Source organism: Hylobates moloch, unplaced genomic scaffold, assembly GCF_009828535.3.
Source record: "Hylobates moloch isolate HMO894 unplaced genomic scaffold, HMol_V3 SCAFFOLD_8, whole genome shotgun sequence".
NCBI lineage: Eukaryota > Metazoa > Chordata > Mammalia > Primates > Hylobatidae > Hylobates > Hylobates moloch.
This window is the reverse complement of record NW_026652283.1, coordinates 30,674,018-30,698,013: the sequence shown is the minus strand read 5'-3', so window position 1 is coordinate 30,698,013 and position 23,996 is coordinate 30,674,018. Positions and strand designations below refer to the sequence as shown.

At 42.9% G+C, this 23,996-nt stretch overlaps 1 protein-coding gene across 2 annotated transcripts in view; it reads right to left on the bottom strand.

Annotated features, from left to right (window-relative positions):
• Positions 1-15,544, bottom strand: part of PKP2 (plakophilin 2) — a 106,916-nt gene extending 91,372 nt beyond the window's left edge. Inside the window, exon 1 of one of the 2 annotated variants that reach the window (XM_032159953.2) lies at positions 15,276-15,544. In XM_032159953.2, coding sequence (XP_032015844.1) covers positions 15,276-15,498 — 223 coding nt within the window. In that variant the 5' untranslated portion in view covers positions 15,499-15,544. The remainder of the gene's footprint in view (positions 1-15,275) is intronic. The other variant, XM_058443131.1, reaches the window with a different exon arrangement.
• Positions 15,545-23,996: the final 8,452 nt, after the last annotated feature.

Below are 23,996 nucleotides of genomic sequence, written 5' to 3'. Positions count from 1 at the left end.
CTTGATTTCTCCACAAGGGCTGGCAAAAGGTCAGGCAGCCACTTAATTTTTAATCTCTATGGCAAAGAACGGCTGGAACTTGGACCTTAAATAAGGAAAAAAATTTTTTTTCCATAAATTTTATTAGAGATGGAGTCTCGCTATGTGGCCCAGGCTGAATCCAACCTCTGAGCTCAAGTGATCTTTCTGCCTCAGCCTCCCTTACTTGAAAGCAATCTTTTCCATGACCCCACAGCCAATTTAAGAGAGAAATCAAGTACACATTAAGATTTGGATCCTTAAGGACACTGACATTTATTATTATAAATAAGTTGAAAGCAACTCATATTATTATTATTATTATTATTATTATTATTATTATTATTATTATTTGAGACGGAGTTTCGCTCTTGTTGCCCAGGCTGGAGGGCAATGGCACGAACTCGGCTCACTGCAACCTCCGCCTCCTGGGTTCACGGAATTCTCCTGCCTCAGCCTCTGTGAGACACCGTGTCCGGCCTCATATTATTATTTTATGTTGGCCGAGGCTCTCACCTAGGCTAACCCTTTATCTTCTACTCTGCACTCCTTCTCTCCTCCCCAGGCCACTAGGGAGGTAGGCCTGCAAGGGCCCGGCTGGTGTGCGAAAGGAAGCTAGCAGGCCAGGTACAGAGAACATAAAAAGGCTCTAATCCTGAAGAGTCCGGGGGCCAGGGTACCCTCGGCACTGGGAATATGCAGAAAGGGGAAGGGTTCGGGGTAGGGGGAGTGGCTGGGGAGAGTGCTTACACTACCCCCACCCCCAATAAAAGAAGCCTTTGTACAAAGGCCACAGCCAGGCAGAACATTATTAGTTAGCTGATACATAAGAAATCCAATTTACTGTCTTCATAAAAATTAGTTTAGGGCTATCCATGTTCAAACCTTTAGACCACATGAAAACTGAATTAGGAAAGTCAGGGACAATCTAGAATGGCAAAATACTAATGGTCATTTCTGGACCGTAGCTGGAACCATTAATTCCTGTTACTCTATAATAAAATGGCAGGTGATGAAAGCAGGCAATTTTAGGAATTCAAGAAAAATTCTGTAAATCAGCCCCTTTAGCCCATCATCACCTGGAATATACCCTTGCCCTAATTCCAGGAGTAGGTAGATATTCAGGAACAGTTAATGGCGTGCCTCTTCCATCTTTAAGCTGAGATCCCTACAAAGATTTTCTAAATGCGTAAGAATCTTTGGACAGGACCCAGTGAAACAGTAGATCCTATCAAACAGCTAATTAATCAGTGAGCTTTATAATCAGGTTTATTGAACTAACATGTTTAACTGACATTAGACATTCAAGTTGTTGCTGTGAGTTTTAAGGCTTTTTAAAGCAACTTGTGTGAACTCCTTACATTTCAATGTGACTTTCCTTTTAAGGAGCTCAAATTATTTTATGTTCCTTTATAATATTCTGTGATGTGGAGCTAGCTACTATCATCTCTGTTTATAAATAGAGAAATTTAAATTACTTGCTTTAAATTGCAAAGAGATTTAATAGTCAGGGTTGATTATTAAATCAACCTGGGTTCCTCCTTTCCCCTGGTCTCTATTGTCTGACTGCAAGGTGGCTATTATGACATTGTCATTTATCAAGGCCTTAGAGGGATTATTATTATAGTTTTGATATGAGGACAAAAAAAATTATTTTTCTTTCCTCTAAAACCTTCACTTACGCAACTCCAAATACCCTGTAAATATTAATTCTTTATTTGCCAACATAAGTTCTTAGAAGAAAGCTGCTTCTTCAGTTTTCAGATGAATGAACTGAGACTGGTTTAATGGTTCCCCAAATAACTACAAAGTAGTTGGAAACAGGGAAAAAAATGAGATTGAATTTTTAAATCACAGACACTCTTCCTGTGGAATACACATGAAAGATGTGACTCCAGATATTCAGCCTGCAAGTTGGCACAATCGGTGGTTTTTCTGGATAAATAGCCAATCTCAAACAACAAATACTACAGACTAATTTGCCTAGGCAGTCATGAGTTTGAGATCAGTATGCTGGATTAAAGGTGAATTAATAGCTGTGTTCTAAGATTTTAAAGAAATTTTGGACTGAGTAAAATTTTTTTAAAGTAAATACTAATAAGGATGGAAATGAATTTATTTAAGATAAATCATTTTCTGTTCAATCAGAGAATAAGATGATATCGTGATGACTGTTGAACACATAAAATAACTCAGCCATGTCCTTTTCTGAAAATAGAAGCAAGAAAGCAAACAAAAACATACTACACACACAGGTGCATCCTGCTTTAAACAAATCCAACATGAAAATCCAGATTTTCTTCCACTGAAAATTGAGGTGTGATTCTATTTCAAACGATTTGTTTATTTCGAAAAAGAAGTAGGCATCTTCCCTACGTTGAAGAAATCCGTAGGCTTCATCTGGAACCCCTATTCTACCGCTTCGTATGTGTCTGGACAAATCAGTTAGATGCCTGTTTCCCATAATTCCAGCTACTAACAGTACCGCTGAGAGAGAGGTTTACCTGAGAAAGAATAGACTCAAACGCTTTCAAAACTGTGAAGTGATGGGTTTCAGTACATGTCATCCCAAAATATGGCACTTGGCATTTGAGGAAGCAGCAGACGCAGGAAGTGCATCCTTACGCCTTCCTCTCACCCCTTCTCCCTTGAAGCAGACCATATAAAATCAAGCTGACCTTCCTTTGAATTAGGTCAAAGACTTATTCCAGAAGGATCCTCCGTATACCTGGAGGAAAGGAATGTCACAAAGGGAAGAATCTGAACAAACGAGCCTTGCTAAATTCCCTCAGTTTATTACCATTAGATCAGGCCCACCTTTGTCTCATCAGACTTCTGCATGACTGTCTATAAAAATACAGTCTTCTGCCAGGCAAGGTGGCTCACGCCTGTAATCCTAGCACTTTGGGAGGCCCAAGGTGGGCAGATCGCCTGAGGTCAGGAGTTCAAGACCAGCCTGGCCGGCATGGTGAAACCCCGTCTCTACTAAAATGACAAAAATTAGCCGGGCGTGGTGGCAGGAACCTACAATCCCAAGTACATGGGAAGCTGAGGCAGGAGAATTACTTAAACCCAGGAGGCAGAAGTTGCAGTGAGTCAAGATCACGCCATTGCACTCCAGCCTGGGCAACAGAGTGAGACTCCATCTCAAGAAAAAAAATAAATAATACAGTCTTCCCTGTTTCTTTGGGTCTTCATTTCTGAAGACTCCCATGTCACATAAAACTTACATTAAATAAATTTGTTATGCTTTTCTCTTTTTAATCTGTCTTTTGTTATGGGGTCTCAGGCATAAACCTGGCAACGGGTAAGAAAACTTTTCTCCTCTACACAAGCAATACACAAAAATGAGATAAGGTTTTTAAATAGAATTTGAGTCATAAAAATTTGTTTTTCACATTTTTTCATGAATTAGTCTATTCTAATAACAGGGATAAACTAGTGTGCGTGCTTTACACTGCATTGTAGAGCTGTTTGTTTTCTGCTAAGTTTACCACTGGTCTTGAATTGGACTTTTTCTGGTTGTTTCTGATTGACCCGCCACTGAGGAGCACGAGGACATTACTGTGTTTTCCAGCCATTCGTGTCACTTGCACGATGCATAATGTGCTTTCCAGGTTTCCTAAAGAAGGGGATGATTTACTAAGGAAATATTTCAAATTAACATGGGCTCAGGCAACATTACCTAAACTGTGTTTTCTAAAAACACCATGCACATTTTATGGAGCCCATTTTAAGGAAAATAAAGTAGGTAGTTGCACAGCAACTTTAAACTCCACCCTTCTCAAATAACAAGCAATTCAGGTCAAACCAATTGCGGGGGCGGGTAATGGTGAAGGAGGTCTGTTTGGATGGTGGTAGGATTCTAAATTCCTCAGAAAATTGCAGAGGTGAAGTCGTCACAGGACAATGTAATTTTCTCCCTTTCCCAATCTGAATGTTATTGGAATGATATGATTCCTAAGCAGCTGTTATGGAAAAAGCAGCTTTGTGTTTGGTCACCAATACAAACATTGCTCGAAATAATGAATTATTGTCAGGGCTAAAAATAGTCAATAAGGCCAGGCCTCGTGGCTCATGCCTGTAATCCCAGCACTTTGGGAGGCCAAGGTGGGCAGATCCCTTGAGGTCAGGAGTTTGAGACCAGTCTGGCCAACATGGGGAAAGCCTGTGTCTAAAACATAAAATACAAACCCTGTCTGTAAAATACAAAAATTAGCCAGGTGTGCTGTTGGGCACCTGTAATTCCAGCTACTTGGGGGCTGAGGCGTGAGAATTGCTTGAACCCAGGAGGCAGAGGTTGCAGTGAGGTGAGACCACGCCACTGCACTCCAGCCTGGGCAACAGAGCAAGACTCCGTCTCAAAAAAACAAACAACAAAAAAAACAAAAAACAAAAAACTAAGTTGATTTTCATAATCAGTTTTGTGAACAATTTTATTATGTAATTGGTTAGATTTAATATATTTACGAAATCAAATTGACAAGTCTCTATTGTGGTCCCATTACCTGTTTCTGGGCATATTTATAAAAAACCAACTGCAGTTTCTTTTACAGTAAGCAGGTGACAGAGAACTGCGAAACGAGCAAGACCTTTATATAGCCTGCTTCTATTAGAGAGAAGAGAGGTGTGCTCACATTCAGAAAAGCGTCTTTTCTTCTTTCAATCTTCTAGCACTGAGTGTGGTTTAAAAAAAGTGATTTGGTTCCCGCTGAGCTCTAAAAGGAAGATTTCTGGAGATGAAGATACGTGTAGAGGTTCCCACAAAAACAGGTGTGGTTAAATGTAACCACAGAAATCAGCAGGTGTTCACTATTAGTATTGATTTAAATGCTGCACGTAGTTGGGCTAACAACCATGAGCAGTTGTCCTCACAGTGTGGATTCACGATGGTCTTTTAGAAGGAAAGAGAGCCTGAAAGTCTAAAAGCTTATCATCTTACTGTTATTTGGTCTTTCTACAGTAATCTCTGGCTTGCAACAGCTCTCATTCTCCACAAATCTTAAAAGATTTAACTTCTTCCATTACAGTAAAGTTGAGGACATGTTATTCCAGGTAAGACATGGGATCTTGACACTTATTCAGAGGAATTTGTATAGCAATTCATATTTGAATGGATCCTTAAAGTCATTTACTAGCAAAAGTAGGATCTTGAAAGTAAGCATAAAATATACTGAGACTCATCAAAGACCACACGTGTGTCCGTACTCCTGAGTTGGTGAGGGAATTTTTTTTGTTTTTTGTCTGCCTGTGTTGGCATCAAACATACGATTCATTTCCTTGGACTTACATATTTTTTAAAACTATATTTTATCTTCTATTCTTGCTTTCCAAGAAGAACAACCAGATATTGCTGAAAACCACAACAGCCCAAGTAAGCATTTGCTTAGGCTGGAAAATAAGTAGAATTTGTTGGTTTAGAAAACTATAGTTGGCCAGGCAGGGTGGCTCACACTAGCAATCCTAGGACTTGAGGAAGCTGAGGCGGGTGGACCACTTGAGTCCAAGAGTTTGAGACCAGCCTGGGCAATATAGTGAGATCTCGTCTCTACAAAATTTTAAAAATTTAAAAATTAGCTGGGCATGGTGGCATGGTCCTGTAGTCCCAGCTACTTGGGAAGTTGAGGTGGGTGGATTGCTTGAGCCCTGGAGACAGAAGTTGCAGTCAGCTGAGGTTGGGCCACTGCACTCCAGGCTGGGTGACAGAAAGCAAGACTCTGTCTCAAAAAGGAAAAAAAAAAATGGAAACACTATGGTGAAGAATTGTTTCAAAGCAGATGAAAGTCTAGTAAAATTTTATACTATTGAAAATTTAACCCACAGTTGTACAGTGCTATATTTTGTGACCAGTTAGCTCACATCATCAACCATGAGAAACAACTTGGTGTATCAGGTATATGCTAGAAAGTACTGGCTATGAGTTCTCACAAAGTTGAATATGCCAGGGACAGAACAGCTCTCCTGCAAGAGTGGGCCACACATTCCACGTGCCAGTGTGCGACTGACTAATCCATCGCTGTTATCACTCACACAATATACCAGCCACTACAGTCCTTATTTTTCAGGAGCCCCCCTAAGCAATTCAAGAGCTATCCTCTGATATACCAATTTATGACATTTGGGGGGCAATCCTCAAATCACTGCTCTAGGTAATGACAAAAATACATTTTAAATGTCCCCCTCCCTCTTTTTTTATTGAGATGGAGTCTTGCTCTGTCGCCCAGGCTGGAGCACAGTGGTGCGATCTTGGCTCACTGAAACCTCTTCCTCTGAGGATCAAGCGATTCTTGTGCCTCAGCTTCCCGAGTAGCTGGACTACAGGTGTGTGCCACCATGCCTGACTAATTTTTGTATTTTTAGTAGAGATGGGGTTTTGCCATGTTGGCCAGGCTGGCCTCAAACTCCTCGCCTCAAGAGTTCCACCCGCCTCGGGCTCCCAAAGTGCCAGCGCTTTAGGCGTGAGCCATTAAATGGCCCTTTTATATCACAGGTGTCCATGTCATATTTTGTTTGAGGTATTAGAATATGTAATTGTAGAATTTGTTATTATAAACTGGTAATTTAGCATCCTGATGAAGTATTAAATAGAAATATTCTGGAAGTATCTAACTCTGTTCATATCTCAGCCAGGCGTGGTGGCTCATGCCTATAATCCCAGCACTTTGGGAGGTCAAGGTGGGCAGATCACTTGAGTCCAGCAATTTGAGACCAGCTTGGGCAAAAAGGCAAAACCCCATCTGTACAAAAAAAATACAAAAATTAGCCGGGTGTGGTGGCGTACACCTGTAGTCCCAACTACTCAGGAGGCTGAGGTGAGAGAATGGCTTGAGTCCGGGGGGCAGAGGTTGCAGTGAGCCAAGATGCACTCCAGCCTGGGCAACAGAGACAGACGCTGTCTCATGAATGAATGAATGAATACACTGTTCATTTCTGTAACTGTGTCTTTACTTTGGCATTCCTGCCAATTATTTGCTGAGATATCTCATAAGACTTTAAGACTTGTAAGACTTTATAACTTCCATGGCAAATATCACATTATACTCCCAATAATATAAAAAACGGTGAATTTATAGAACTCACAAATTATTTTTTGCTTTAAAATACTTACTACAGGTTTTCTCTGTAATGACTTTCAAGTCATTCTATTTCCTCTGCCTCTCACTTGCAAGGGCCAACGCCTCCCAACTGATTCATAACTGCTATCCCAACTTTTCTTTTTTTTGAGACAGAGTTTCGCTCCTGTTGCCCAAGCTGGAGTGCAATGGCACGATCTCAGCTCACCGCAACCTCCGCTTCCCGGGTTCAAGTGAGTCTCCTGCCTCAGCCTCCCAAGTAGCTGGGATTACAGGCATGCGCCACCATGCCCAGCTTATTTTTTTTGTATTTTTAGTAGAGACAGGGTTTCTCCATGTTGATCAGGCTAGTCTCGAACTCCCGACCTCAGATGATCCGCCCGCCTCAGCCTCCCAAAGTGCTGGGATTACAGGCGTGAGCCACTGCGCCTGGCCTCTGTTTTTTTTTTTTTTGAGACAGGGTCGCTCTGCTGCCCAGGCTGGCGTGCAGTGGTGCATTCAGAGCTCACCACAGCCTTGAACTCCTGGCCTCAGGCGATTCTCCTGTCTCGGCCTCTCAAAGTGCTGGGATTACAGGAAAGAGCCACCATGCTAGGTCTGTTCCTACTTTAAATCCACCAAATCTGTCAAATGTATTTTCACAAAACTTCTGCACTTTTCATGTTTCTTCCCTGTGGAAATATCTGTGACTCACAATTATCAAATTCTTTAACTTGCATTCAAGATCAGAGGAGAGGGGTGAAGGAGGCGGCCTATAAGGGACACAACTGAACTAAGTTAACCGGGCAAGAGAAGGAAGGGAGGGAGACAGGGAGGGGTAGAAATAGCAAGCAAGATAAACTGCCTGTGTGTGTTTGGTGGGGAGCAAGGGTGGCGGCCGCAGGGATGAAGTTTGAGAAGTTGCAGGCATTAGATCATGAAGAACTTGTAATGCTGTGTCCAATAATTTTACTCTTGTAGATAACAGCAAGAAACGGAAGGAATTTAAACTGTGAAATGATGCAATGAGATTTTAGAAAGTTCACTCTAGCAGCTGTGTGGAGAATGGATTGGAGCGGGGCCACGTTAAAACAAAAAGAGGTTATTTTCTCTTCCAAGGAGATTGTGACAGAAAGAACTGTATCTTACACTACCACTTCTAGCACAGTCTTGCATCAGTACTTGACAAGTTAATTGTTGATTAGTCAGATTACCTGTACATTAGAAATATCCTAGTTACACAAATTCAGTTTGCGCTTAATCATTCAGGCAGGTATCTATTCTGTGACTCACCAGAATGGAACTAAAATGTGAGTATGATAGTCACATATATGCTTTTGTTTTGGGGTAGACGGAAGGTGCTCAAATCGTTTCGACTGTTCTCTGTCATTCTGGGTATATGGAGAGGAAGAAAAGTTGCTTCCCCAAAATGTAGGCAGACTTTCCTCTTAAGTTATTAGAAAAGCAGACTTTGGGCCGGGTGCAGTGGCTCATGCCTGTAATCCCAGCACTTTGGGAGGCCGAGGTGGGTGGGTCGGTCAGGAGATCGAGACCATCCTGGCTAACACAGTGAAACTCCATCTCTACTAAAAATACAAAAATTAGCCGGGTGTGGTGGCACACACCTGTAATCCCAGTTACTCGAGACAGGAGAATCGCTTGAACCCGAGGAGGCGGAGGTTGCAGTGAGCCGAGATTGTGCCACTGCACTCTAGCCTGGGCATAGAGCGAGACTCCGTCTCAAAAAAGAAAGAAAAAGAAAAGTTGACTTTGTTCATTTTGGCAAGGTTGTTTCTACATTTGAATAATATATGTTTACTATCATTCTTTTATCTGTATGGCTTGTGTATTTATCTGTAATATTTTAGTGGCCTATAATAAGTTCATATTATCTGTCAAGAAAAGTTCCCATATGTTTTCATTCTTCAATGAAAAAGAGTAATCAAGATCCAATAAGCTTGATGCCCCCCCACACCCACTCCATGAATAGCTTACTGAGAGATTCAGAAAAAATAATCCATTAAGCTTCTAATGAATGTTTTCATCCACAAATTCTGGAAATCAAGGAATTGCAGAACTCTGATTATGACTGCTTTGGTTAACGAATGTTATTAAGTCTAAAGCTGATTATTCCAAGAATATAAATATGTGAATTATTTTAATAGTAATGGCAGGTTGTGTTTTCAAATGCTTAAGTTTCTTTTTTCCAACTGTCCATTTTTATTTAAATCTACATATTGAGCTCTCAAGCTTTTGTCTTTAAACACTTAAAGAACATTACAACTGTTTTTATGTCCAATATCCAATCACCAGAAATGGCATTATAGAAAGGATACACAGGCCGGGTGCGGTGGCTCACGCCTGTGATCCCAGCACTTTGGGAGGCAGAGGCGGGCGGATCACCTGAGGTCAGGAGTTCGAGACCATCCTGGCCAACATGGTGAAACCCTGTCTCTACTAGAAATACAAAAAATTAGCTGAGCTTGGTGGCGGGTGCCTGTAATCCCAGCTACTCAGGAGGCTGAGGCAGGAAAATCGCTTGAACTCGGGAGGCAGAGGTTGCAGTGAGCCGAGATCGTACCACTGCACTCCAGCCTGGGCAACAAGAGCGAAACTCTGTCTCAAAAAAAAAAAAAAAAAAGACAAGACACACAACAGGTTTTTAATGTTTTTATTATGAGAGCACTTGATAGTCTGTTTAGTAGTCTTACTCTACTAGTCAGGGGAGCCAGGTGCTCACTCTAACAGAAAAATAAAGTTTTCTCCTAATTTACTGTCTATTCCCACTTGCATTGCTGCCTTTTACTGCTAATTTACTTCCCCAGGAGAAGTAGGGTATTTATCTTCATGTATTTGTAGACAAGCACAAAATACCTGAAGTCCAACATTTGTCTCAGAATTGTATAATTTAAACTTGTTGAATGTCATCTGAGATGGAAATAAATCATCTTACAGGCCATATTAATCATCTGATTTATAAACTCCAGGTTTTAGCAACATATTTATTATATTTCATTACTATCATAGATAGGTTGCCAATAATATGCTTGTTCTCTCAGAGAAAAAAAATCAAACCTTTTAATAATTTGTATTGATCAGACTAGGAATTCAATTGTAGGGTAAAATCAATGTTAACATGTGAAGATAAAATAATGTAACTATGTATAGCCTTATTTTAATAAATGAGAGAAAACTGTAAAGTTGCTATCTAAAACTTTGAGGAAATGTAAACTACAAATACCTAGAATATTTAATACAAAAGCTACCCTCTGTTCCCATGACTGTGGAACTCTTAGCACAGGGCATACAGATAACATTAACAGTCTTTTAAAAGCCTAAATGAACAGTCTTCCTCCCTTTAAGGTAATTTCCTGCGTCTTATCTGTCACACATAGAACAATGTACTTTCATAATCAAACCCTGCTACTCTGGGTCTACTTGTGGTTTCTTACAGTTCCATGGATTCTGAAGCATCCTTACTTTACCCTCACACAAAACTTCACCCCTAAGAGATGTGTTCTCAACATTTCCAGGGGCGTGAAGTTTTTTTTTTTTGTAACTACCATTTTGTTAACATTCTATTTCACTTCACTTACCAGAATCAGAAGGATTTCTTTAATTATTTTTGGACTTACCAAACTCAATCTGCTTGGCCCTGGACAAAAAGTGGCTCACAGGCCATATTACACAGACACAGAAGTGCATTTAATCCAGTGTGCTACTGACACCTCACATTCAGAGCAGAGGGCCATGACCCTGCCACCCGTCATCTCACTCATTTTTTTCCCTTTCCTGATCCCTCCTACTTTCTGAACGATTAGTCACCTTGCTCCCCAGAATTGCTTCATTTCTGGGATTCCTTTTTGTCAAAGGAAGAATTTATGCAGAATTTGAACAATGTCTAACTTTTTTTAACAGTAGCACCTAGTAACTACCTTTCTTTTGCTACCCTGAGCCAATTTTCAATTCTCTCTCCAGAATTCACTTTTTTTTTTTTTTTTTTTTTGAGATGGAGTCTCACTCCATCGCCCAGGCTGGAGGCAGTGGCATGATCTTGGCTCACTGCAAACTCTGACTCCCAGGTTCAAGCAATTCTCCTGCCTCAGCCTCCCTAGTAGCTGGGATTACAGGTATGCACCACCACACCTGGCTAATTTGTTTTGTATTTTTAGTAGAGACGGGGTCTCACCATGTTGGCCAGGCTGATCTCAAACTCCTGACTTCAGGTAATCCACCCATCTAGGCCTCCTAAAATGGTGGGATTACAGGCATGAGTCACTGCACCCAGCCCAGAATTCACTCTGATCACAGATATTGAAAAGCAGCTTCACCAAGGAAATCACCTAAGATAATAGTGTGCCTCAAGTTTTGTGGTGGATTTCCAAAGAGGCTGTAAATATAATTGCATTCGGAGATTGTTCACTGTCCTTTATAAGTAGTAAATACAATTTAAAACGTAACTTTCTCTCCACTCAGATACCTGGGGGGAGAACTGTGTAACAAGTAGTACTTTTAAGGCAAGTGTAATAAATAGGATATGGATGCTTTTAATTTTTCCCTTTGCCAATACTTGCAATTCTTAAATGTCTTCTGTTTATTTTAGAAAAATATTTTAACTATTAGCTACAATACAGACTTACTGCACAATGCTGCTATACACCTCTGAAGGCCCCCTTCCCAAAGAGTTACAGCCAACTTTAAAATGTTCAGCACAGTTAAAAATAACACCAAAAGTCACTGAGTGATTTACAATGAAAATCACCCAGCTGTACTAAGGCATTGGAAAGAAGTCAAAGGGTTAAAGACTCTTGCAAGATAGTTATCAACAAATCAGCCACATTTATCTCATCTCTGCTTTCAGCAGGTTATCCACTGTCTCAACGTTATAGGTTTGTCAACAACTCAGAATTCTCCAGGGCCCTGGAGCTAACAGCAGTTAACATCAGGGTCTTTTCTTCCTGGAATTTCTTGTGTTGATACAGGATTTTTTCCAGACCAGCACTGTTTCAACAATTGCTTGTCTGTTTCAACTTGAGAGACAGGATAGTAATATGGAAATAAAAATTATACTCAGAACCACCATAAGCCCCCAGACCTTTTCAAAGAACTTTAATTAAACAATACATACGAACCACCCCTGGTAATTGTTTCACGGCATGCTAATGTTAAATTCCTTTGAAGCTGATTTCCTTTTTGAGTCTCAGAAAGCTGAGGCTTTAAAGTAAGTAGGTGTTGTTTGCTGCCTTATCTCTCTGCCTGATTTGTACTTCTGTGTAGGCTGCAGAGTGTATTTCAGCTTGCTGGAAAGCTGCTGTTGCAATCAAAATATTTCAAACGCTTTGTTCCTTAGTTGGAAGAGCCAGTCAAGTAGTTGCCCCAAGCATTATAGCAGAAGGACCAAGATAGTGCCCTTTGTTCTACCATATCAACTCTGTGAACTGTGAAATATTCATTCTGTTCCCTCCTAGAATGATCTTTCTCCAGTCACCTCCCTATGTCCAGTCCTACTGAATTTTTGAGATCTACCTCCAGGAAGCTTTTCAAAATTTCCTGCCACCAGGAGTAACTTACTTTTTTTTTTTTTTTTTTTTTTTGAGACGGAGTTTCGCTCTTGTTGCCCAGGCTGGAGTGCAATGGGGAGATCTCCGCTCACTGCAACTTCTACCTCCCGGGTTCAAGCGATTCTCCTGCCTCAGCCTTCCGAGTAGCTGAGATTACGGCATGTGCCACCATGCCTGGCTAATTTTGTATTTTTGTAGAGATGGGGCTTTTTTTTTTTTTTTTTTTGAGACGGAGTCTTGCTCTGTCTCCCAGGCTGGAGTGCGATGGGGTTTTACCATGTTGGTCAGGCTGGTCTCAAACTCCCGACCTCAGGTGATCCTCCCACCTCGGCCTCCCAAAGTACTGCAATTACGGGCATGAGCCACCGCGCCCAGCCAATTTACACTTCTAAACTCCGTAATATATTAACCATTCTTTTGGGTCACTTACTACTTTTTATCTGGTAATGTATTTTTCTAGCAGTTGGCTTCCTTCTTTAAACTTTTTGCTTTAAAACAAGCAGAGTCTTTGTGTTTAATTCAGCACCTGCACAGTGCCCGGCATGAAGAACATACTCATTTGATGCTTGCTGAATTCACCACACAGGTGATGCATTATTTTGTAGAAAGAACAGATTATGTGTGGAGTTGGGATTAAATTTCCAACCATTGCTGACAGACACATACTTCATATGTAAGATGGATTCTCATATCTATCTCACACAATTGTTTCAAGGATATAATGAAGATTCTGGAATAGGTACATAGTAGATGCTCAGCGACATTCCCTTTTCTTCTGTCCATGGCTCCATTCCCTCCATTTATGGAAGAGTTGTATCTGCTTGCTCTCTTCCTAGCTGGCCATTCTCAGAGGATAAGAAAGAATATCTAATATGCCTCCTGTGTCTCCTACGCAGAGGAAGCTGATTTGGTTTCAGTTTAGCACTGGACCTATGGGCGCAGAGAATGAATGCGTGTAATGGCTCCACTTTTCAAAGACTGACCTCACTCACTTAAGTCTAAATATAAGGTCTTTCCCTCCATGTATTGCAGCAGTTCTGTGTTTTCTAGACCTCCCCAGCCTTTCAGAACTTCCTCAGTTTTATTTAAAGAAAAATGGGAGGGGGCCATGGAGAGGCTTAGCATCTAACAAATCCCACTTTGTACTAATCATTTTAAAACTTAATGATAAAACTGATAAGTTTAAAATTCAGGCTTGGGAGTTTAAATACCAGCTCTGCCACTTACCATCTATGAGAGCTTCAGTGTTACTTAACTGCTTAGTTTCCTCATCTGTAAAATGAGGATTAAAATACCTAACTCACAAGTTTTTAAATACATACATATATATCTGTCTATCTCAAACGAATGCAAACCACATTGCCCAATTCTTGGCACATAGTAGGCACTCAGTTATATTAACTACGATCATTGAACATCTTCTCTTTACCTTTCAAGTATGTTAACATTGACTACCTGATCCTTTAGGATTCTTTTACACACACAGTACAGCCTCCCAGACTCTGCTGTTTGAAACCTGTGGTCTGGCCTGTTAGAATTTTTGTTTTCCTAATAGAAATTAGAATGGGTTAGCCTACATTCGTCAATGCCCAAGTTACTTCATACAGAAACAACTGAATGTTGCAGGAAACAGATATTCTAACTTAACTGCTCAATTTCTTTCCTCTTCTTTTTGCTATAAGCCAACATAGTGCTTTTATAATGCAAACTCACATACACAACAACGAGAAGTAAAACAAGGGTTACTGAGTTGATCCCATCACCTGACTTCAGCAGGGGAGAAAAGGATACATCATGAGCTCTAATTTTCACAAGTGGCTTGCCATCTTCTTTCCCTTCCACCTCCCCCGTCTATCAATCATGAACATAGTGTGCGTGTGTGTGCTTACACCCCTTTCACCATCGGGTTTAATTTTTTGGAGGGATCAGACTTGCACCACGCCCGCACTGGTGGGGGTGGGAAGCGCAGCTAGGCGGGCAGGGCTGTTGCCGGCAGGGCCAAAGTCCCCTACCTCCTCCTAGGCGTGTTTGTTCCCTGGACCAAAGCCTCCTAGCCACTTTCTTCACTCCCTAGATCCACCACTCGCCTCCTACACAAGGTGGAGCGCCCCGAAGTACTCACACAAGACAGCACAATCCCAATTTACAGGTTGTAGGAGCGCCAGTGCTGTCGGTTTTTTTCCCCAAGATATTTATGGGGGTCATGAACTATTTAACAAATCTCATAAAAGTGAAGGGGTCCTTCTCCCAGAAAAAGATCGTACACACCAAAAATTCTGCATATTCTGCACAGCATCTCAAGGTGTTTATAGACTCCCTGGACCTTCAAATTAAGTCCGCACCAGTGAGGGGCGCGGACCGGCGGAGTAGAAAAAGAAAGGGGTGAAATCTTGAAGTGAGTTCTTTAACATTGATAGATATGTACGATATTTAATATACATAGGTACCTATATGACAAAGCTGAGTAATAGGTTATGGAAAAGAGTGCTTTCCACAAGCAAGCAGGTCATACCGAGGACGGCGAGCAACAGGTGGGCAGAACACGGGGTCCCGCACTCCCAGCACGCGGGGTGAGGGCGGGATAGAAGGAGGTGACTGGGTGCGGGGCAGGGGGCGGCGCCGGGGAGCGGCGGGCTCCACTCACCGTTGCCCACGGAGCTGCGGCCCTTCCGGGCGAGGGTCTGCTGCACCTGCTCCTGGATCCGCAGGCTCTTGACGGTCTGGCCGCCGCGGCCGCTGCTCCCCGCCAGCTTCAGCTTGGCCTCGGAGGGCAGCGCCAGGCTGGAGCTGTCCAGTTGTCCCAGGATCTGCTGGCCCAGGACGGTCCGGATGTAGCCGTACTCAGCTGGGGCGCCGGGGGCTGCCATGGGACCGGTGGGGGCGACCGAGCCGCTCGCCTGCCTCTGGACTGGCGAGCGAAACCGCCGCGGAGCTGGGGGCGCTGGCGCGAGCCCCGCCCCGCTTGGGTCCGGCCCCGCCCCTGGCCCGCCCCCCGCGCCGGTGAGAGGCCCGGGCCAGGGGGAGCTCGGCCTTCCCTGAGGAGGGGGCGCGGCTCGGCCGGGCACGCGCAGTCGGGCTCGGGGGCGGGGCGGGGGGCCGGGCCGGCCCCGTTGCGCGCGCGGACACCTGGAGACTTGTACCCGCCCGCGGGGAGGTGGCGAGAGGGGCGCGGTTCGCCCGGGGTCGCGCACGTTGTCGGAGTCCCAGCGGATACCGCCTGCCGGGGCCGCGCCCCGCTCTGCCCACGCCCCGCGCTGGACAGGATGGATTTCCGCTCGATGCAGGGAGGAGCCGCCCCGCCGGCAGGTGAGCCCTCGAGAGTCACTCCTGTTCCTGGACTGAGGCTTGCCTCCGGGATCCCCGAGCGAGTAGTATGTCTGGTTAGTCAGGCTTTGTCGCACTGTTGGAAACGTTTCCTGGTTTTCCTGGACCTGAGGGTGAGAAAGGGCTATTTGGTCAGGCGGAAAGGGCAATATGAGGGAAATGTGCCAAGAAGATAACGTCTGAAATAAAAGACTTTCTAAAGAGAGTGTTTTTTTCTTAGGACAACTTCAGGACTATGTACTTTTTGCACAGTTGCAGTCCCAGAAACATATGTTCTTCTTCATTGAGAGCTTCTGTTTTCTCTTGGATACACAAATTGTACCCAGTACTCTTGCTCACCCATTCCTCTCTTACGAACACACCCACACAGAGAAACTCCAACAAGAGGCTCTAGAGAAGAAATGAATTTTAATAGACGATGCGTTTTAAATAGCCCTGCTAACGTTGATTAAGTCCTCTTTATTACAGGCTCTTTGTAGAGAGATCCACGGGGAGGGCCTCCAACTTTCAATCGAATCTTCCACAACTTGTATTTATCGTGCTATTAATTATGTTTCACCGCAGTTGACTACTGAGAACTTGAGAGCTAAGCTCAACAGAAAGGATCCTTGACCTTAAAGTTTACAACCAAAGCCACTCGTCCTGATTTTCCTCTTTGGACTTAAGAGGCAGAAAGAAAAACATGTATCCCTGGTATTAAGTAAGATAATCTTCCCTTTGATTGCTTGGGTTTGTATGTTCACTTTCCCTCAAATCACTCAATTGCTGCAAAACCCCACTTACTCAAGTCTGGAGTGTTTGGAGAACGCAGCTTCCCTCGTCTTCGTTTTCCTACCCACACCCTTCTGCCTTTAGACACACATTGAATGCTTAGACACACAATGCACAGGTATATGGCCTCCCTTTTTACATGAGCATCTAGGGAGTGAAGAGGAAAGCAAAGGACTGAAAGCGTGGACAACAGAGTAGTGACAGTTCTGCCACCCTTTGTCAGCAGGCCACATGGCTAAGTGGGAGCCATATGGATGTGAGTCCTGGAAGCAATTGCTCCCACCCCAGTAGAATGGACCACTATTTAGGCAAATTACACCTTGTGTAAAGCTTGGTTATATAGCCAGATGGAAACATCCAACCATGATGCTGAGATGTAATTGAAAAGAGAGGGGTGAACTGAAGGTAAGTGATGATGGAAACGTCCAGCAACGTTCTGGTTCTCTCTCTCTCTCTCTCTCTTTTTTCATGGCCTCTTCTGGCAGCCTAGAATCTGCTGCTTTGAGAGACAATTTCAGTATCTGTCCATACAGGGTCAGTTGGGGCATTCCTTGTTATTTTGTACCTGAAGAGCCGTGACTTAAAACGTGAGCTCTGCCTCCAATTAGATTACTTACCGGGAGAATAGAGAGGAATTTTTCTCATTTATTTATTTATTTATTTATTTATTTATTTATTTTTTTTTTTGAGACGGAGTCTTGCTCTGTCGCCCAGGCTGGAGTGCAGTGGCGCGATCTCGGCTCACTGCAACCTCCGCCTCCCGGGTTCACGCCATTCTCCTGCCTCAGCCTCTCCGAGTAGCTGGGACTACAGGCGCCCGCCACCACGCCCGGCTAATTTTTTGTATTTTTGGTAGAGACGGGGTTTCACCGTGGTCTCGATCTCCTGACCTCGTGATCCGCCCGCCTCGGCCTCCCAAAGTGCTGGGATTACAAGCGTGAGCCACCGCGCCCGGCCTTTTCTCATTTATTTTAATGAGCCAAACCTCAGATACTTTTTTCCTCCCAAATTAATTTTTTTAAAGTGTGATGTTGGAATTGATTATCCTGTTGGGTAGGTGTCAATAATTGGGCACATAGAAATCTTGTTGTTGGATTGTTAGGTGATTTGAGGGGAGGGAAGGTGATTAAAAGCACAGCTTGTGAGTGAGGAAAATCTAGGTTTTAACTTTAGCTTACCCCTTGTAAGTATATGGCCACAAGCAAGTTTCTTTAGATTTTTATACCTCTGTACATTCTCTTCTCTATAAATGGGAGCAATTAAATCATCTACTACATAGTTGTATTAGTCTGTTTGTACGCTGCTGTGAAGAACTACGTGAGACTGGGTAATTTATAAAGAGGTTTAACTGACTCACAGTTCCTCAAGGCTGGGGAGGCCTCAGGAAACTTAGAATCATGGCAAGAAGGCACCTCCTCACAGGGTGGCAGGAGCCAGAATGAAAGCTGAGCAAAGGGGCAGAAACCCCTTATAAAACCATCCACCCCATGAGTCAATTACCTCCCACTGGGTCCCTCCCATGACACATGGGGATTACGGGAACTACAATTCAAGATGAGATTTGGGTGCGGATGCAGTCAAACCATATCAACAGTGTTGTTGTAAAAGTTAAACAGTAAGTAGTACATTAGACATGTTCAGTGTCCCCGGAGATCCACTTCCTTTTCTTTTCTTTTTTTTTTTGAGACGGGGCCTCGCTCTGTTGCCCAGGTGGGAGTGCAGTGGTGTGATCTCAGTTCACTGCAGCCTCTGCCTCCTGGGTTCAAGTGATTCTCCTGCCTCAGCCTTCCAAGTAGCTGGGACTACAGGCATGCACCACCACACCGGGTAATTTTTGTATTTTAAGACTGGGTTTTGCCATGTTGGCCAGGCTGGTCTTGAACTCCTGACCTCAGGTGATCCATCCACCTCGGCCTCCCAAAGTGCTGGGATTATAGGCATGAGCCACTGCACCCAGCCCAGACATCCACTTCCTTTTTTTTTTTTTTTAATTTTTTATTTCCATAAGTTTTTGGGGAACAGTTGGTATTTGGTTACATGAGTAAGTTCTTTAGTGGTGCCAGAGATCCTCTTTTCTTTTTTTATTGTGTGTGTGTGTGTGTGTGTGTGTGTGAGAGAGAGAGAGAGAGAGAAAGGGTCTTATGCCAGGTGTGGTGGCTCGCATCTGTAATCCCAGCATTTTGGGAGGCTGACGCAAGAGGATCACCTGAGGTCAGGAGTTCGAGATTAGCCTGGCCAACGTGGTGAAACCCCATCTCTGCTAAAAATACAAAAATTAGCTGGGCGTGGTCGCAGACACCTGTAATCCCAGCTACTCGGAAGGCTGAGTCAGGAGAATCACTTCAACCCAGGAGGCAGAGGTTGCAGTGAGCCACGATGGCGCCATTACACTCAGCCTGGATGACAAGAGCGAAACTCTGTCTCCAAAAAAAAAAAAAAAAAAAAGGTCTTACTGTCACCCAGGCTGAAGTGCGGTAGTGCAATCTCTGCTTACTCCAACTTCCATCTCCCAAGCAAGCCTCCCACCTCAGCACCCTCACCCCCATCACCAAGTAGCTGAGACCACAGGCGCGTGCCACCACCCCCTGCTCATTTTTTGGTATTTTTTTTGTAGAGACGGGGTTTTGCCGTGTTGCCCAGGCTGAGATCCACTTTTAGACCACCTCACTTCTTTCAGGTCTCTGCTTTTTTGTCAACTTACTGGATGAGACCCTTTCACATACAGTCACTCTTTCCCTTCTCCACTTAATTCTTCTCCGTAGCATTTACTTTAATCACACATGCTTTATGTTTTACTTATTTAATTGTTGATTGTTTCCTTGCTGGAATATAAACTCTGTGAAAGCAGGGATTTTGTTTTGCTTACTGCTGTTCTCCAGGACCTAGAATAGGTAGGCAATAGGAATACATGAAATGAATGAATCATGCGTAAAAGCTCTTAGTACCTTACATGGCATATAATAAGTGCTTAACAACTGTTAGTAATAATGATTTAGGCTTTCAAACTCTTGGTAACTCTTATCTTTTAAAAAGTCACTTAGGACTGGGTGTAGTGGCTCACACCTGCAATCCCAGCACTTTGGGAGGCCAAGGCAGGAGGATGCTTGAGCCCAGGAGTTTGAGACCAGCCTGGGCAACATAGGGAGACTCTGTCTCTACAAAAAAAAAAAAAAAATTAGCTGCTTCTGGTAGCAATTCACGCTTGAGGTCCCAGCTACTTGGGAGACTGAGGTGGGAGGATCACTTGAGCCTGAGAGGTTGAGGCTGCAGGGAGTCCTGATTGCTACTGTACTCTAGCCTGGGTGACAGAATGAGACCCTGTCTCAAAAAACCCACAAAACAACAACAAAAAGTCACATAGATACCATTATATGCTAGGTAGTCTGCTAATTAGCTATGCAATCGTCCTTATAGATAAAAAACAAACTAAACCAAGATAAAGTTTAAAATTTTTGAATACTCACAGAATGCAATGATTCAGTAGAACAATCCCTTTGGAAATCAGAAAAACAACTTAAAAGGATGTTTTTGCCGGGCACGGTGGCTCACGCCTATAATCTCAGCACTTTGGGAGGCTGAGGCGGACGGATCACGAGGTCAGGAGTTCGAGACCAGGCTGGCCAATATGGCGAAACCCTGTCTCTACTAAAAATACAAAAATTAGCCAGGCATGCTGGCGGGTGCCTGTAATCCCAGCTACTCAGGAGGCTGAAGCAGGAGAATCGCTTGAACCCAGGAGGCGGAGGTTGCATCGAGCCAAGATCACGCCACTGCACTTCAGCATGGGTGACAGAGCAAGACTTCGTCTCAAAAAAAGAAAAAAGGATCTTTTTAGAGGTGAGAACCTCACCCACAGGGTGAGGATGTATGCAGACTCTAGTGTTGTGCTCCTAAATGTAGCCTAGATGTGCTTATATTCCAACAGCGAGCAGGCCCTGTCATGTTCTTCTCATTTCTTGGGAAAGCTGCCTACCCAACTTCCTAAACTGTGAGCAAACCCTGAGATAACAGTGAAAGGTAGCTTCTAGCTAACAAAGCGAAGCATGGAATAAAATGCTTCCTTTTGTTGAATCCTTTTGCAGTGTTTGGCTGTTTTACGATTTGCCACCTTTTAGTATTTAGGTTCAGTTTTAAAAACTCTTCCATTTCTTTGGTTTTCATTTACCACCAGAATCTGAAAAAAGAAAAATAAAAAGACAAAACCACAGGAATGTTGAACTGGAATGTAAATAACAGATAACCAAATTATGAGGCTGCAGTTCCTTTTGCTTTGAACCTACAGTAAAGATTCAGAAATTCTTGAGTTTAAACCTTGCATTTTTATTTGATTTATACACTATATAGTCTCAAGCAATAATCATTTATTGTTTAAAAATCTACAGTTAGGGGTTCCACAGAGTAATCTTTATTTTCTTTAACCGTACATAAATTCCCAAATGAGAAATTTTAATATGCAAAAAATTCGGGAAGTTACTAGAAGACTAAATATAGTATAAATGTTGGAGCAGAAAGAATATTTTAATGGAAAGAACATTAATGGCACCAAAGCTCTTTGATTTATATTTTAAAAATAATAAAGTAACATTCTCATGAATGTAAACTGACGTGAAATATTTTCTGCTACTATCTCTAGGCTATTAATATATATTGCTTTTTAAAAAAAATATTTCCTAAATTAGTGTAAGGGACCTGGCAGGTAGAAAATTTAAAATAAACCTCAGAATTTAGTCCGTCTTTTAGCAAACATATGTTGCCAAGGCAATCGGTAGCAGTTTTATCATTAACCACATGTAATGAAACTGGATCAGGGCTAGAAAAGGAAGCTCTTCACATGTAAGATGCTGAAAACCACTCTCTGATGGGGACTTTCAACAGCAGTGGGGGTTAAGGTGTTTATATGTCATTCAGATGTTCACTTTGTCTGCAATTTTGGATGTATTGTAGGCGTGTAGGTTTGAAACCTATTCTTTTTGAAAGACCCCCAATGTGGTGTAGGAGGTGGAAATCAGGTGGGCAACCCTGAGGGCTGGCAGTGAACAATTTGTTCATAGTCACGGAGGCTTCAAAACAGTCCCTTTAATCATGACTCACGGGCATGCAGAAGCACAGTACCTTAGTTAAAATGAATACCCTCTGGATGGATGACCACAGCTGCCCCATTAATGGTTGTCAGATCTTTCACCTGATGTTCAGAGATGCTGAAGGGCAGGCACACCATGCACAAGTCCTACCATAGGTTCTTGGCTTTAATAGGGACCGTGGTCAGAACTCCTTTGTCTCTACCACAGAACCCAGCACCGAGATGGCTAGCAGGTGCTCAAATGAAAGTGCATTGACTGTAATATCTCACCTATAGGTATTTCGATTAATTAGTTTGCCTGTGGGCCCAGCTGAAGCTGAGCAGAAGGAAACATCCTGAAGGACATGGCCTGGCCTGAAACAATATGCCGAAGTGACTTGAGTGCGGCTATGGGAACACAATGTTTAGTGATTTCTAAGCTTATGAAAATATCAGAGAAACTCAGTAGGATTTTCATAACTCTGTACAGAGAATATAGCACCTCATTGTCATGCATTGTTTAAATAATACTGCACTATATATATTTTTTGAATTGTTTGGATATTATCTGTATATATTGATGGATATAGGTATATAAATTCTCAAATAAATAATCTGCATTTTTAATATGTCTCATTTTTTCCCCATACACACTATTATTTCCTTGAAATTAAAAAACTGAAGTATTACATTTCATATAGAAAATTAATACTAATAATCTGGATTGGATTCTAAAAGCCCCCCTGCCCCACACAGACACCCTTTTTTCTTTCACGAAGTTGAAACATCATCATAACATACTAGAGTGATAAAATATATTCTTGATGCCAGACAGAGCTAGGTTAGATTTGTTGCTTTGCTGTGTGACCTTGGGCAAGTCATTTATATTCACTGAGCTTCAAGCTTTTTGTTTGTAATAGAGTATCATTAACAGTATTGGTGTCTTAGGACTGGCAGAACATTCACTTAGTTACTAAATATAAGGTACTTAGATCTCCTAGCTTATAATTAGTGTATCAGTTATCTATAGTTGCAAAAGAAAAACATACACACATAAAACAAAAAACCTTCCCAACATTTAAGAGCTTAAAACAAAAATGATCTCTCTTTCATGATTTTGTGGTTGATCCAGTTCTGCGGGCCTGGGCTTTTTTCACTTTTGTGGCTAAGGCCAGCAGGTGACTTGGCTGGGGCTGGATAGTCTAAGACAGCCATACCCACACATCTGGGATTGTAACTGGTATGACTGGAACAACTACGAGGACTGAGCCTCTCTTTCCATGCGAACTTTCATCCTCCAGTAGGCTCATTTGGGCTTCTCCACAAGGTGGTCTTGAGTAGGAGTCGCATTCTAAGACAGCAAGAGCAGAAGCAATCTAGATCTAGATCTAGAAGCAATCTAGATCTAGTCTAGATTCCCAGCAAAATGTCATTTTGACAGACTTCCTTCCCTCCTCCCTCCCTCCTTCCCTCCTTTCCTTCCTTCCTTCCTTCCTTCCTTCCTTCCTTCCTTCCTTCCTTCTGTCCTTCCTCCCTCCCTTGCTCTTTTTCCCTCCCTCCCTTCTTTTCTTTTTTCTTTTCCTCCCTCCCTCCCTCCCTCCCTTCCTCCCTTCCTTCCTTCTCCCTCTCCTTCCTTTCTTCCTTCCCTTCTTTCTCTCTCTTCTTTCTTTCTTTCTTTCTTTCTTTCTTTCTTTCTTTCTTTCTTTCTCTTTCTTTCTTTCTTTCTTTCTTGTCTTCTTTCAATGGAGTTTTGCTCTGTCACCTAGGCTGGAGTGCAATGGCATGATCTTAGCTCACTGCAACCTCTGCCCCTGGGTTCAAGCGATTCTCCTGCCTCAACTTCCTGAGTAGCTGGGATCACAGACACATGCCACCATGTCTGGCTAACTTTTGTATTTTTCATAGAGATGGGGTTTCACCATGTTGGCCAGGCCGTTCTCAAACTCCTGACCTGAGGGGATCTGCCCGCCTTGACCTCCCAAAGTGCTGGGATTAACAGGCATGAGCCACCACGCCCGGCCTCATTTTGACCACACTCTATTGATCGAAGCATGTCACACGACCAGCTCACATTCAAAGGGCAGGGAAAGAGATACCACCTTTTAAGGGAGAAAAGACAAAGTTGTATTACAAGGGGTGTGCATGTAGGGATGGGAGGAGATATTGTGGGAGTCTTTGCGAACCATCTTAACACCTTAATGCTCAATAAAT